The sequence below is a fragment of the Acanthaster planci genome, linkage group LG03, assembly GCF_054643075.1.
Source record: "Acanthaster planci isolate LZ-2023a linkage group LG03, COTS_SCS, whole genome shotgun sequence".
Lineage (NCBI taxonomy): Eukaryota > Metazoa > Echinodermata > Asteroidea > Valvatida > Acanthasteridae > Acanthaster > Acanthaster planci.
In genome coordinates, this window is record NC_141779.1 from 23738006 (window position 1) to 23755212 (window position 17207).

The following is a 17207-nucleotide window of genomic DNA, read 5'->3' on the forward strand; positions in this document are numbered from 1 at the left end:
GAAACAGTTATCAATTTTGATACATAAGTTCTTGATGTACTCTGTACAAGTTGTCCTCAGTTATAAAAATACCCAAGATTCTTTAAAAATTTCATTAAAATTTCCATTCATGGGATTCAAAAATCCAAACGTGCCTTAAAAGGTTAATTACACAGTACTTGCAAATAGTTTTTTTCCTACTTCCTTCAAAAATACTGCAAAGTTTGCTGAACTCTTTCCTGTCGAGTGGGACACAGTGAAAAAGCTGAACCTCATCCTCTGTCCCTTTGAACCCACAGCAACTCTCAATTGTCCTTCTCAACCTGCCCTGCCCTACTTCTCTGTCCTTGTGACCCGGTCACTGCCGTCCTAGCTTGTAACCCAACACTTAGTTGGAGAACAAGAGACATAGAAACCACAAAACTTTGCTGGTAGCCTGCTGGGCTTAGATTTCTGGGGGCAACCGCAGATTCTGTTTTTATTTCCTTTTGGTTTGCGTCTGGCTTGGCTGTTTTCAGTAAAATGTAAACAACACCAATATAACATGGGCGAGGCAGTAAGAAATTTAAACAGTTGTAAATCCTTAGGATATTGTCCTGTAATTACCTCTGATTGGTCTCTCAAGGTCATATAAAACTTTTTCTCATCTCCACAACGTGTGTCTTGATTGAAAATCTGCAGTGAAATGTTTTTCCGGCATAGGGATCCCCTGCATTACATGTAACTTGCATTTTCGACCTGACTAAATGTAGTAAAATTGAAACTTCAGAGAGTCCTTGACCACTTGGTTGTTCGGAGGATCCAATTTCAGTCATACAATACTACCGCTGTTCAACAGACTGAATAAATCACCAGAAAATGAGAGATTTATTGGGCCAAATATTTCTGCATTGTTTTCATGCTTGGAAGTGATTTACTGCGTGATTTTCCCAGCAGCGACTAACCTCCTGCTCAACTCCTTATAAATAACTCACCCACTGCTAGGACAGGGGGATACTGAGGGTGACTGTGCAATGTATACCACTCGGGGGAGGGGGAACCAGCAATCACACTTTCCAGCAACAAGATAAGATGTCGTTTTATCTAGGCCAGAGCTCTGAAAAATTGTCACGAGACCTCCATACTTCCTTTCAGATCCAACACACTTCTTCCTTTGGTTTGAAAACTGTATCTTACTACTGTCCGCATTTGAGCGCATCAAATGAAGTCAGCAACATCCCCCCCCAAAAATGAACTCACAAATAAAACACAGATGTCTACAAGTATTTCTAAAAATTATGCTTTTCAAAAGTAGCTATTTTCGACCACCAAAAATAAAAAAAACAAATTGGGCTACACTAAACTAACACTTTCGCTAGAAAACATTTTTGGCAAACTACATTGGTTCAAAGAACTCCACTGCCCCCGGGCATTTTTACTTTCGCTCACCTATTAGTTTAAATTTGCTGATTTTACAACGCTTTCATAACCAGGTAGAAACAGAAACAAAAAAAAATTTTGTATAGCTCAAGAGAGAAAGAAATAACAAAATTTGAATTTCAGGCTGCATGCACTTTTATGAGAGAGATCATGCCTTAAAATAGATCATTCAGTCAAACTTCTGCTCATAAAATGGAAGGATAGCTTTTTTCTTCCTTTGTTTTTCAGAAAAAGATAAAAGATGATTTCTATACAATAAGGCATCTGCAACTACATCAAAACAAAGCAATAAGTCTGGGTAAAACTGTGCAGTATTTTGCATTTTCAGGAACACTGTAAGCAAAAAAGCCTCATGATGCAATGAACGGGCACGGATGTGAAGTGTCTGGGTAAAGTACACATTGAGTATGGCAACAAAACAGATAAGTACTGTTAAATTCAATCATGGTAGCAAGAATGCGTATGTTTATAGCAAAAAAAAAAGTGCAAATTGGAGCTCAGTGGGTGTCAGGAAATCAATGTGGACTTGTCTGTGACAACAGGGACAAACTGAAGGCATGTCAAGATGATTTCTGATGACAGGTAAAAGGGCGAGATGATTTGAGGGAGGGACCGAAGCAGGATTACAAAAGATGATATAATTTGTTTACAAAAAAAATGGAATTGTAGTAAATAAGGAGAAAGTGAACATGGTGCTGAGATGATCTTGTGGATATTTGATAACAAAACTGGGACAAGAACTACATTCAGATTTGCTATCACTTTGTTCTTGTTTGTTTGTTTGGTTGTTTGTTTGTTTTCCCCACCGCTTTCAGCTTGACCAGGCTGGTGTTATCCCTGTTATAACCGTGTCCTGCTGTCTCGCCCTTGTAACAATTCGCCAATACGCAAAGCTTATCAGAATCATCCTCCACCTACACAAAAAGAGTAATGGGATGGAGGAAAAATTGGCACAAATGCTAAGATCACCAGGTTCAGTTTCCATTTGATGTGCGTGTATCTTTAAGCAAATAAATTGCTAAAATGACTGGTTTTCACAACAATCAATAATGTATGAATAACAAAATAATACAGGAAAAGGCAATAAAATGCAAACCCTTGAACACCAAAACTATATCCAAATAATCTTCATTTCATTTTTTAAAAAAAATGACACTGGATTTTTTGGTTACCATCTGTTCAATAATTGCATACATACATGAACTGGTACACGCACTTTGATGTGCGTAGCAAATAGTGAGACTATTCATTAACTTTATAAACCTGCTATCTTTTCTTTCCATGCAGGATGCAAACTAAAATTCCCCAGGAATTCTACCTCAAGCTCAATCTTCTTGGTTAGAAGAAAGGTAACAGCATACTATATCATGTACATGTACGTAATGGCAAGTGATGATTTCAAACCTATTAAGTGTACTAACCAAACGTTTTACAGAATCCCTTATTTTTGTATCGTAAGAAGTTCCTAAGCCCTGGTTTCTGTCTGATAACCTCAAAGGAAATGCTTTAATCATGCCCAATTCCTAATTGGAGTTCTCAGAATATTAGCCAAAATGTTAAAAGGTCAACTGCTTTGAAGCCAGGTCCTGTTGGGTTAACTGACAAAATATCCCCCCCCCCTTGATATCCCTACAAGAAGGAAATGAGAATCGGTTCCTTCTGCAGACCATTAAAGAGGTAACTGCCAGTCGGGAGACTGAATATCTTAATACAGGGCATGTTATCACACCAGTTGGTGACAACTCATGGAGTCAGTTTGTCAAGGGGCAAGTCCATAATTTCATGCACGCTATGTCCTACACATAATGGAAGTTTCACCCCTGAAGATGTTGCCAGACTGCAGGTTTTTCACTCTATTGTTTGGTACCTAGATGGAGAATACCCACAAGACTTAACCCTACCACTCTTTGGGATGATTGAGTAATAAAAGAAATATGGCGTATGGGGCACAAAGGCGGCCTTTTTGTGGACTCACTGGTACCCAGGGCAGTGCAGATAAGAACCTGCTTTACAATGACAGCTTGAGAGAATGAAATAATCCTGAGGTTCAAGTCTTTATGCTACAACGCAGAAAATAATTCTGAAATATCATCTGCACTCTACCCGTTCACCTGTTGTATTACAGTGTTAGCAAATTTGGGAAGGACCCCTTGATGTTCAGAGGGGACCTATCTGTGACTGTAACTACTTCTTTGCATCTGTCAATGGCTTTAGGTACAGAAGCAACAATACCATTGCAATGGCTCAAATGAAGCCACAGCCATGCATGCTAGATACTGACATGGCTCACATTAAACAAAAACCACACAAAACCCCAATCCCCCCCAAAAAAAATAGAGAAAAGAAAACCCCAATCTGTCCCCTCTTTATGCCAGTGCAAATTACTAAGGTTGGAGTAGGCCTCCAGATATTCTCATTTTCCATTTCCTTTCTCCAAAGTCAGGTCATTTTTTTAAAATTTATTATTTTTATAGTCCCTTATTCCACAGAAAAGAAGTTCAAGTCTACGGTCTTAAAAATAGGCCCAGCAATTGACGCATGGAAATAAATGGCCAATTATGCTCTACACCTGGACAAATAAGATCAATCATGCTGGTGGTTTTTACAGTGGCTTTGAGGCCGGGGTCAAGAGTTCAAACGATGCTAAGCTGAGAGATGGAGCCATTACGGGGAGACCCCATTACCTCCGAACCTCTGACTGTGACTCAGCTCTGCAAAATTGCACTGGCAGAGGCTGAATTTCCGTGGCCTAAAAAAGGAGTTCATATTTCTGTAAATCCAGTTTGGGTTTTCAAGACCACCTGTGGTTTGAATTGTCGTATAAATTACAACAACAGAAGGCACACTGAGAGCGCTCAGACAAAATTCTGGATAATTACACTAACTAGTAGAGGCCCTTCTAACAAACATTCATGTACATTTACTGACACACAGATATGATAGCACTGTCAATTTAAACCTAATCTGTGAGATATGTACTGGTAAAAACTGACTACACAAACAAACAAGGGGAAGATTGTTTCAGTATACTAGATGATTTCCAATCCGTAAGTACAGGCCTGCTCTTAAACCTTAAATACTTCAAAGAACTGACCTTTTCTGAGCATTTTTTTTTTCTTAACATGGTCCTTATTTGGGACAAGTCACTCAGTAACACATCTGCGTGCACATACAACCCAGTACAATGTTTCGTCACCAGGCAGACGGGGTGAAATTTACTTGTCAATGGCCAGATAACAGACAGACCAAGCAACAGGGTAAGGCGGGTACCAAGGCTGGCGTTAGATAAATAGACAACGATCCCATGTTACATCAATTAGTCATCAGATGAAGGGTTTCTTTTCAAACTCTCTTTTCATGAGTGAGTGAAGGCTTTCTGCTCTGGATAGACTACAAGAGCAAGCACTTTCACCATAGGTTCATGTGCAAAGGTTAAATGTCACACGCGTGGGTGGGAGGGAGGCACATACATGTACATGCACCTGCAGAAATGGGCTACTGATTGCGTGGGTTGGGCTGTACCAAACACATGGCATAGAAAGGAAAATGCCACTCAGAGACAGTAACATCTGATGGCGTGCTGCTTTCAACTGCCAACGCAACAATGTCAAACCGTGGCACGTATACCACGTACTAGGCGCCACAGGTACACTGTATGTGCCAAAAGTTGAATTGAAAGCAAGCCATACAAACATGATTTCAATGAGAAGCATGTGAAAATGTGCACAACCAATGGGTGGACAGAAAGAACGACATAACAAGCTGTATCTGCATGAGAAGTTTGTTCCCAGTTCAAAGTTAGCTTACTGTCACCTATTCCCTCACTCACTAATGACTCTTTGATGAGCAAAGAGCTCTGTGCCATTTGGACAATTGGTAAAAAACACACACGTGCACCGACATGCAACTAGTTTGGCAGACTCACGTACCACACTGAAGGCTGGACCGATTGGGTCTGAGGGGAAGGTGTCTACGTGAGCTTGGAGCACTTTGTCCACGATGTCTTCAATCTCAGGGGGAATCGTCTGGCTCTCTGTTACCTCCTGCTTCACCTTTTTCTTCTTATTCCGGTCATTCCTAACACCTGTTGAGGGCAATTAACAGTCCGACTCTTAACATCAAATAGAGTTGATGCAAAAGGGAACATGAGCATGATTCGGTGAAGTCAGACTATATATTTGTGCTCAAAATTCCCAAATACTGAACATGTTTCAATTTAAAGTGAAATTTGTTGCAAACTATTTGTAACATAAAATTTGTCGGAAGCACAAAGCAGCCTTTATAACTGATGGACAAATGCGGCCAAAAACAAAACATCCAAACACGGAGAGGGTCAGCTGCTGTGTTTAGGTGAAATTAAGCATTTTTTATCCCTTAAAGGGATTAGAATAAAGTGCGCATACAACTGCACCTCTGGGGTGTTAGGGTACAGATTTTAGGGTCGGGTGAAACCTACAAGAGTTACATCGAAAGACCACGAGCAGAGTAGTTGCACCGAAGGGGAAAGTTAAGTCATGGAGAGGGGGTAGGTCATGTGAATAAGACAAGAAAGATGAGGGAGGGCAAGGAGAGATAGTCCAAGTGACAAGGCAGGGAGAGGTGGATGGATCGGTCAAGGGTGCCGTCAGGTTGGATCAGGGTATACAACACAGAGGAGGAAGGGTTGGGAAGAGGCGGCGGGAGGGGGAGATGATGGCTTGAAGGCTAGGTTAGGGGTGAGGTAAGCATTGGATCACAGGAGATATACAGACAGGGGAAGGTTTGGTAAGGGATAACACCTAGGATGCTGAATAGGGTCAAGAGGCAACCTCTGCACTGTAGTTGGGTCTAAAGTAATATTGTAGACTGAAACAAAAGCATTATTTGTGGAAGTCAGGGAACAAAAAAAATTCCAACTAGATTTTTATCTGAAGGATAAAATTAGATGTACATGTGTTTAGTGCAAGGGAACCTTTGAAAAAACATTATTTCAGATTTTTCTCTTTTGGTGTCTTGACTTTGAAATTCTAGGTCTAAAGAGCCTATCATTTTGAGGAGGCTTTAGTTGAGCAAAGTTTTGAATGTTTACATACATGTACAGGGATGTATGCAGATGTATGCATTGAAAGTTAGTATGTAATCATAGTACAGAGATGCTAATTTTTAAAAATGAAAAAGTGTAATCCTATCGCACTTCCAGTTTCCGATTTTCTGGCCGACCCTAATTTTTCGGCACAATCCTAAAAATTTTCATCAAAATTCGCGAAGAAAAATTAAATTTTAAAAAAAAATCCTGTTGTCTTTTCTTTCAAAACAAACACCTGTCAACAACTTCTTTCCATGTCAAAACATTTACATTTACCTGACTAGCATTGTGCAAGTGTGAATTGCAGTTAATTGCTGATCATATTTCCACATATATTCTGATAAGTTTTCATTGTAATCACTTTTGTGGCAATTTTAGTCAACTTTCGTCACATTCAATCAGCACAAAAATTGTCAAAAAATCCTTACCTACTGACCCTATTTAATCGGAAGCAGAGCTTTTTTTTTCTTGGCCCAATCATGTGCTTCTCAGTGTCAATTTGTCGTAAGACCCAGCATGGGCAATACTTATCATGTCACAGTTATATGCGTTGCAAAACACGTAAGCTTCTCTCGGACAAGACCTTGTAATTAAGGCCCATTTTTGTGGTGTATTTGTCCCTGAACTTCTGCTCAACTTGTTGCTACTGTGCAAAACAGTCCAGTTGCTCACCAAATATCCAAGAATCAACTCCTTGACAGTTCCTCCACTCTGGTCAACTTTAACATGATAATGATGTTCAACACACATGCGTACCATATCAGTACACATACGATTCATAGACATACACAATCACATTGCATATAAAGTGCAATCTTGCCTTTTCGCCCCCGTTCATCACAGCGTTAAATGGAGCCAATGGATGATTCAACCACGCTGGTTTCTACCGCTACTCATGCAGCTTGTACGCACAAACTGCAAGATGCCAGTAACACATTTCTGACGCGCGCATTACGAGGCTGGGTCCGTGCTACATGTGTAGCTTACGTCAAGTTTATACACAACTGTATGGTTTTTTACCTTTGAATTGGAAATCGTAAAAATCTTAGTCTGGATCGTACAGTCGTAAACGGACAACACAAATTGTAAAATTTATGCCTAAATCGTACAGGTTGGCATCTCTGATGGTACATATACATGCCACATTAAACTGACCAACTGCAAATCTTTCCACATTAAGCAGAAAGGGTAAAGTCACTGTCACATGCCAAAGCCAGGAACAAGGTTCCTACATGTGCATCCCCCCCAACCACCAACTGGAAATAAAACAAATGTGAACACATAACCGTACCATGTGCACGCGGGAAATGTTGACAGACTGCTGAGGAAAGAGAAACCGGAACTCTTTCCCACAAACTCCAGTCAATCTTAATTAGAAACTCCTCAATTAAGGAGTGTCTGTCCTATCTAACCCCCCAAGGATCATGTCGCAAGATGACTAATCCATGCGCTGGGGTAGTTGTACATACATGTATATAAAGCCTCTTTCCCTTTTTTGGTGTGTGCTGTGGGTTTTTTTAAAGGCAAACTACGCCCACAAATAGAGTGCACTGGCATGGCGCCCCCCCTTTCCTTTCACATAGACGGTTCAGACAGCTTTGAAATTTTCATCTTCTTTTGAATTCTGTTCAAGAGTGCACAGGCACTGACTGAAATGTGACAAAGCTAATTTGAAACATGTTACCTGAAAGAGGAGGGGGCATGGCCCAGTCTTTGAGAGGCTCAAGGATAGGAGACCACATTAATGAGGCTCTTCTGTAAACTGGTCTTCATAGGCCAGCGGCATGCCCATACAGGCTTATGTTGGAATAAGATGTTCCATTTAAGTGTGGTTTACTTTAGCAGTGCATCACTCAGAAGGGTCTACCATTACTCTCCATGATGGCAACAACCTGTTGACTTGTTCGTTGTTGTACCTACATGCAGATTACTCCAATAATCATGCTGATTTTTTTTCCCAGCAAGATTTTTTTACTTTCTGAAAGCCAAAACCTTTCCCACACCTTTCATACAAAGTAAACCCCCTTTCGATTTTCTTATTGTAAAATTTTTAGTTATTTTTTCCTCACACCTGCTTCTTTATCCAGTGGGAAAGCATGCCCAAAATAATTACCAAATTGATAGACTGTCTGGAATGTGGTTTCTGTATCATCAGTGCAACAATGGTATCTTGCAATCTTTCTCAGCATGATCATCATGTGCTCTTGACAGTGTTTGAACTTTCGATTTCGCAAAGGCAAAAAATGGAACAGTTGGGCCCTTCTGCACCTTGTGTCCCACCCTCATGACAAGAGAGGCCCGATCAGCCAACTGCAGGGGCTAATTTCAGTTCCCAACGGATTTCTCTGAGAGAACTGAGCTGTCTACCAGGTGTTCAGACTTTGAAAATGAAAAGTATACATTTTCAACTGTAATGAGACAAAAAAAAAAATGGCGCTGTGCATTAAAAAGATGTGAAGGTTGACTCCGGTTACAATCCGAGATTAGTCACGGAGTTCACATGCTGGGTGAATCAGGAAAACAAATCATGTTTGAGTGAGGGCAGCTGATACTGTCAATGAAAACCTTTTTAGAGCCCATTTATGAGCTGTTGGGTCCCACCATGTTTCGCATCACATCAGAGCTACGTGCAACAACAATTGAAAGCAAACCAAATGAGGGTGAATTGGTGAATTTGAGATGACACATGGAAGTTTGTGGCAAGAAGACTTCAAAACTACAGTACCACTGGAGATTTGAATCGGCTGGTGGTTGAAGAGGGGAATAGACAGTGCAACTGTCCATGCAGTTACGCATTTAGCTTAACAATGTTGATAGTGACACAGGCAATTTAACAAGTGTCAAAACTTGTTCGGAATAATTACATACATGTACAACAGGTCCTCAGATACGTACAGAAACTTAAGAAATCCAGAAATATTGAAGTGAATACTAATTAAATTTTCCTAGGGTTTCTGTCTGGAGTCACCTCCTGCATCTAACCAGCGGCACGTCCTCTTACCCCATTCTATTTTTTTCAGGCAGATTACAAGAGGGGGGAGTAGAACCCACCTACTCCTAATACTCACAGTCTTTTGACATCCCCACTTCGAAGCACTTCTGGAACCGGCAGTACTGACAGCGATTTCTGGTGACTTTGTTTATGACACACTTTTTGTCTCGGTGGCATGTGTATTGCATGTTTTTTTGTACACTACGTCTAAAGAAACCCTGCATTGGAAAAATAAAAGGGGTAGAGGGAGAAAAAAATTCCAAGTCAACAATCCAATATCTGCACTCATGGGGGAATTGTTTTCTTATCAAGAAATATAGGGCTTGGGCTCAAAGTTCCAAGTCTCAATTCCAAAAGCTAAATATCTGGAGATTCCAGATGGCAGACAAAGTGGAAGAGTTCTAGCGGATTAAAGAGATGGAAGGAACCCACCTTCACTCCACTACAATTTCACTGTACTCCACTGATGAACAAAATGGTCAATTTCAATCTTGCTTTATCGGTCTGCTGAAAGCGCCTTGTGTCAGCAGATACAAATTTTAAACAATCAGTTTTGCTCTTCACAGAACAATCTGTCCAAGAGCCCAATTAGGCTTATCTACTCGGATATCTCAACCACTTATTAATTAGTTCAACTTTGAGTGGTAAATAAAGATCCCCCCCCCCAGATTATCTTGGTTAAAAATCTTGCCCACGGACTTACTTTGCAACCCTCGCAGGCACTGACGCCATAGTGGTATCCTGAGGACTTGTCTTGGCAGACGAAGCAGGGTTTGTAGACCCTAGGAGGGGGTGATGGAGACTCACAGGAACTTGTGGGAAGACTAGACATAGGGGCTTGCTGTAACGCCACAGGAACTGGCATCTCGGAGGGCATTGTATACTGCATATAGCCTGAGTCTAGGAGGAAAAGCAACATAAACCACAAAAGAAAGTCAATTATCCATCTGATCAGGATGTGTTGAACGCGGTATGTCCACAAGTCACATGACCTACTGGTACATGTCTACTGAACTAATCAATAATAGATCAATGAGTCAATTACAGGATTAAAGTTTTTTTCTCTGATGAATCAAAACCACTTTGTTAAAAAAGAGGATTTCTTTGCAGAAGATACAGACGACTATAAAAAATCACAAACACTCCATTTGCATTTTCAAAAGAAATGTGGGACGAACGGAGAAACACACCTACGTGTACTTTGGACAAATGGATGGACAACACAAAAAGAACATCCAAACTAAAATTCAAAATGGAATGGTTAATCAAACCTAAAATATCAGTGTAAACTTGTGGACCCGATAAATTTCATGCAAGAACCATACCATTATGTTCTCTTTCTTTTTTTAGTCTAACTTCTGTTCTCCAAAGCATAAAACTATTTCAAGGGCTCAACTTTTTCTAACTACAAGTTGACGTATAAAAGCAATTAATCAAAAAAGATACATATGCAAGTAAACGGTCTCCCATGGTAAAATTTCCATTTCCATTTTCCTTGTATGCTGAGGTGGTGGTACCCTTCTGCTCTTTCAAAGGAAATAATAAAAAAAAAACATTTTCATAAATTTGAAAGGGTCTCTCTCCTTCAAGCCAAAGGTACACAGAGTGCATTTTGGAAATATTCCCCACTGGTTGCCACAGGCTCGACCATTACAGTTCAAGTGTACTTACCAAATGCCAAAAGTTCATGAAAAAAATATACACTGTACTGAACAGAATGTGCATGGTAAGTGGTGTCGTGTAATTTCATAAGACCCTCAGGAGATAGTGAGGTGAGGTGAGGAAATTCATTAAGACCTGCAACTTGCTTCTGTCAAGGTGTGACTGACAATCTTAGATGGTCGTAAATTAACAAGAACATGGCCTGAGCTCTGAGCAGCTGTCTTCAGGCCACCTTGGAGCATGAAAACAGTGGTGAGATTGGAAGAAAATGAAATATCCAGGAAATAATCACTAGAGATTTTGAGGGCCCTACAGCAGCATAGGGTCTCTAGTATGGTTTGTGTACATGTTTCAGTGCCCCTTAAAATACCCATTTCTTGTGCTCAAAATTTACTTACTTTTATACATAAATACACCTCCATGGTAAATTTTCAAAGAGATTGTTTGAAAAATCCTGACATCAGGGAAAAATCCTGACAAATCTCACCGTTGAGGAAAACAGCCCCAGTAGCAAACGCCTGAAAGTGATTTCAGAATCTCCCATAGCAAAGTTCATTCGGATGGTCCATTTATGAAAATATTTTAAAATCATAACCTCAACTAACCTTGAAAAAAATCCAACTTTATACCTCAAACACTGGTTATGCATGATAGTAGGGAAAAAAAGCAAAACAGCCCGAGACAGAAAACGAATCTTGAAACTAAGAGCTGTACTTGCATAATAAACCGCAGCCTTGAACAAAATGCGAATACCACATGTCGAAACATTTACAATGCAGCAACCTAATTAGAAGCTACTACAGCTTCCTGTAACTTTTCAAATTAAACGATTTCAAACCAGCATGGAGCTAAAACAAAAATTCCAAACTTGGGCAACACAACAAATGATAATTTGAGTCTCTCAGAGGTACATGTAACCGGTACCCAGTATGTAAAGAGTTAAAAACTGTACTAACAAATGAAGTGTACAATTGCATATATCTGTAAACCAACTTGCAAAACACTGAGCACATGTACATGTACATGTGGTGTTTAAACCACTTCCAAACGATATGTGGGTGTACATGTACATGTAATTACCGGTACATCATTTGCTAATGCCTGAATGATGTCATTTATGCACCAGTTTGGTATTTGTTTCAGCTTCAGAAATCACAAAGTGAGTATGGTACCGATAGCTCGACTAAAGTCACAGAAATCTTCACAATAACACAGGCCTCACCGTACACCGAGTATGGTACCGATAGCTCGACTAAAGTCACAGAAATCTTCACAATAACACAGGCCTCACCGTACACCATGTGTGCGATAAATTTTAATTTCAGTCTTCATCTAGGTGGCAGATGTACATGTCCATGAAATATGTTCTGACTGTGTACAACATAATTATGTGATCAGAATAAGTTTTAAGATCTTCTGTCATCATATGAATGTAATATTGAAGAACATCTGGCTAACAGTATGTGAGCATATGGATACCAATTCTTAGCACTAACTAGGAATGACTCCATACCTATAGGGCTGCCACCAACAGGTTGAAGTCCCTTTAAGGAAACCAACCCCTTAAACTTTGAAAGGGTTGGTACCACCCACATAATCCCAGGAACAGCCCTGGCCCATAAATCTCAACAGATAGACCACTGAAGCATGACCACAAAAGCAGAGCTCTGACCCAGCTCTGTGGAAACAAAACTCAGCTAGCTCCCCCCCTCCCACAAAACAGACAAGGTACACTCAGAAAAAAAAATATAACAGAGGAATGGGTTTGTACACAGACTTTGAGAAAGGACAGAATGCCAAGTAAATGGTTTTATATGACACTATGCAAAAATACCTCTTTTGTGAGTACATGTATTATACATGTATGTGTAGTTCTGTTCTTTTCAAAGTGTACATGATGTTGCCTATTTTTGTCTCTCTAGCTGAGCCAGCTGAGCTTTAGTTTCCACAAAGCTGGGTCAAAGAAATAAACATACTCACAAAAGAGAGATTTCTTGCATGGTGCTTCTGAAACCCTCTTACTAAACTTGCCGCCTTCACCATGAAAAGCTTCAAAGCTCAGGATAGGATGCATTCAACTGTAGGCTAATGCACATGATCATGGCCCTGAACATGTAGAATCATGTAGATCAGCCAAGCAACTTTACCAAAAGGGGCTCAACAACACGTCAGTCTCTAGTTCCCATTTGGTTTGGCATTTTGCTGAATCTTCTAACCACTGAAGGATTCAGGAATAGGGTTAAAGGGTGCCTGATGAACATGTACAGTGTACATGTACTACCATAGAGCTCTATGGTACTACATATATACCCGAACTGGTGCATACAGTACTTTGTACAACTTTCTACTCCTCTTAAATGTAAGAAAACTACAATCAGATATATTTTTGATTAAGCTCATTGAAAAACACTTTTTCAACTTTTAAAATTTTGCATGTTTTAGAGGGCACTCTTGTCTGGTAATTTACACTATAGAGCTCATATCACATGTGCATGTACATGTGAAAGAGAATGGCAGACAAAAACTGCAAGGTTCTCTGGGAGTTTTGGTTGGTGGCCAACCTTTAAACAAAAAAGACAGCTGCTCTCCATCAAAGGTGGGAGTAAACAGGTGGAAGGGTCTAGTTCTAGACAGGTTAGGGTCAGGGGTCTAGCTAGAATTACATTACATGTAGTAGGGAGGGGATTGGCTCAAGGGAAATGGGACCCCCCCAATAAACATGATCTTGTCTACTGATTGTCTGAGGGTGGTTTTATTCTTGTACCAAGCAGTTCCAAACACCTGATATCCATGCAGTGTAAAGAAATACATACACGTACAGTAGGTGTGTGCACACGTACTGTACGTACATGCACATGACGGAAACCTATGCAAACTGTAGGTCTATATTAAAACAGTGGAAATGCTTGAGTGGTGAAAAGGTACAGTTAGCAAGTACAAACTCTGCAAATATTGACCTTCCAACTCTTCAGCTGTAGGCCTATGCATTGCATCTTTCCAAAGGCAATCATTTGGCAGCAAAATGCCAGGAAGATGGACTTAGTTCAGTAGATTTGTGACCAGATCCCTCAAAAAACGGATGTGAAGGCTATATCTTCCCACAATTCCGTTGTAGTCTGAAACAGAAAGAGCAACCTACGGTAACCTCTTTGTTCTGATGCACATTTAGGCATACATTACTAAGTTTGGCCCTCCGATGAAAAATGGGTACACTGTGGCTGAACAATGCTTAGCGTTCTTACTGATCGATACATTGTATTTTAAAAAGCCTTTGACTCCTACGTAAAGGTAGTGGAGACAACTTGCATTTTGTTAGGTTGGGTCACATTTTATGTATTAAAGCAAAGTAAGATTTAGCAGTTCAAGTTCTACATTACCATCAAATGAGTCTCTGGGAGGGGACCCAGTTTGCTGGGGAGTTTTTTTTCAGTGGGCTACTAGATTAACATTTTTATTTTTGGCACCTTGGAATAAAAGTGAAAGTGTGAAATAAAACTTCATTATAGATGTAATTCATCTACACTGATGAATAATTTAAAAGTTGTGATTTATTATGCCTAAATGTTTTAAGCAACACTAAACAAAGAAAGTGAGGCATGGACCCTGAAGTACAGTAGTCTGGCACCACCCCATTTGACAGATTACACTGAATGAAATAGATTTAGGGAACAAGATTTTTAAAATGGCTCCCTTGTGAATATGATCTATCGTGTAAATTTCATCAAATGTGAGGTACACATGTAAATCGCTGCTCAACAAAATGTACATTTGCAGGACACAGATGGGTGAATGAACAGAAAATCTGCTTGTATACGAGACAAGTCTGAAATGAGAAAGAAAAAAGTATCATGGCAGGTCTGCCAAACGTTTATCCAGCAACAAAATGTCAGATGAATAACAAACTGAAGCAAAGCAGAGATGACTTGTACACATACATGTACGTCACACCACTTCCTAAAAAAACATCTGTTAAGAGAGGGGAAGTTTGATATGTTTTCATTTGGTAAAAAGCACTTCCTGGGTGTTTTTTTTTCTTTTTTGAAATGACTAAAATTTCAATTCTTTGTTTAAAACACAGTAAAGACAGAGTCATCTACCATGACAAACTCTCATCTTCAAAAATATTTTTATTAATTTTTCATAAGATAAAAAAAGAAAACCTGAAATAGATTAGCAATAATATACACATACTGCAGGAAATGACAGACAGTTCTGTATCTTTTGGTGCAGAATGTCAAAAGTTTTGGAGTTTCTATCATACAAAATCTCCAGCCCCACATTAGAATGTACCATACTGTCTGTACTGTCTTCAACTGGGTCATTCCAGAAATTCAGGGTCCAAAAGTGTGACATTTCTGTGTCCCCTGTTCCCCCTGAACTGTGTTCTTTCACAGGAGTGTATCACCGGAATTCATTTCAAACTACTGGTATTACTAGTTGTTTGGCAGGTAATATGCATTAATTCATCACTCTTGGAAATAACAGATTGGGTTCTGAACTTGCAAAATCACATCAGATATGACGGGGACATGAAAAAAATTGGACTTGTGATTTAAAGAATTACCCGATTGTAAAAACGGTACATCAGCAACAAGAGCATGCGCATGTGCATGAACAGTACATACGTATCTATACGGTGATTTTTCAACTGGCCATGACCTTTAGTTCTTGTTTAAATAGAACTTACACGTACTTTTGTGCCTTCATTTGGCCATACATTGCTCTACCTCAAATATTTAAACAAGGTAGACCCCCTGTCTTTGGTACAGTGGCATTACGTGACATATCAGTAAAGCATGGAATGTGTCTGCTGTTTTAAAACGGCACCTTACAGACTTCCATCTAGTCTTTTCTTCCAACTGCACATCGGTGCTTTATCTCAAGTGCTAATTCACTTCATTGAAACATTTCTTGCAGATCTTATTTTCAGTTTGTTCTGACAACGAAGTATTAACCTTACTGGATCAAAATCCAACTCGTCAAGTTTACGTCTTGCTGGTGCACATGTCCATGTACCATACATGTACATATACAAGGATTCCAATACGGATAGGCCTGCATATTTCTGCTGGCAACTGCTTACCTTAAAAAGTGCATTTTAGTGTCAAAGCACTAGAATTCTAGACTTCTTAGAAATTGATCAAAATTTTATAAACTACAAAACTTCAGTCCCACTTCAAAAGTTCTGTTTGACAAGTACTACTGGCATCCATATGGATACGGTAGTGACTTACCAACTACGGTGCTTCCCTCCCTCAAATCGGCACGCTCTCCCAATCAAGTTTCCCCCAACCTCCAACAACACTTGTTCCCCCCTTCTAGGTCCCCACGAGGAACAGAAATTGCACTCTATCTGGCCAGACTTCATTTCCCACACCATTCAACCCTAGGCCGGACTCCTGCTGAATCAGCCTAATGATATAATTTACAGGGCTGATACAGGTACGGCACTCCCCTTCAACCTTTGAACCTTGCAGACAAACCTGAAGTTGAGAACGCTTTTCTCTCTTTCCCCCTGCTTTTCTTTGGTATCAAAGCATTCTGGAATGTGCACGCGTGAGAAATTAAGAATGAACATACAGGTAAATGTACATGTACATGTACTTAGAATGAAAACCACTGACATGCAGTCTGCATGATCCAATGAATGCCAATGAAACTTATTATTGTCAGGCAAAACGCTGCTGTTTTGTTTCAAGCAGTAACTTAGAAGAACTGTGCATATGGGGCCATCCATTTTTTTTAGATCCTTTGCACAAGCCTACAGAACACGGGATTCTGAAGGATCACAGTTTGTGTGGACTTTTAAAAAACGTGGAAAATGTTGATCAGCCATTAGAGAAAAGAGAAGGTTGTGTAGGCTTGGAAAAGGATGGTAAAATGGGCAAACCCCAACTTAATCGCCTCTCTTCTTGACAGTATTTCAATGGCTATTTACAGTACTGAAGGACTACAACAACCCTGAACAATTCATGTTTCCAGAATTTCAAACGGTGGGTAAAAACCAGTGTTGATGAAATTCAACTCATAAGAAGAGCCAAAAATCTGTTGGGTGTCACTACAGTAATGTCAAATCTCATGATTAATCCT

General features: G+C 39.9%; 1 protein-coding gene across 6 annotated transcripts in view; it reads right to left on the reverse strand.

Annotated features, from left to right (window-relative positions):
- LOC110989403 (retinoic acid receptor beta-like) overlaps positions 1-17207 on the reverse strand; it is a 91374-nt gene that overhangs the window by 12931 nt on the left and 61236 nt on the right. For 5 of the 6 annotated variants that reach the window (XM_087134597.1, XM_087134600.1, XM_087134599.1 and 2 more), the window contains 4 exons: positions 10159-10355; positions 9532-9673; positions 5328-5482; positions 2205-2312 (listed from right to left, as the gene is read on the reverse strand). In XM_087134597.1, coding sequence (XP_086990723.1) covers positions 2205-2312; positions 5328-5482; positions 9532-9673; positions 10159-10355 — 602 coding nt within the window. The remainder of the gene's footprint in view (positions 1-2204; positions 2313-5327; positions 5483-9531; positions 9674-10158; positions 10356-17207) is intronic. The other variant, XM_022253777.2, reaches the window with a different exon arrangement.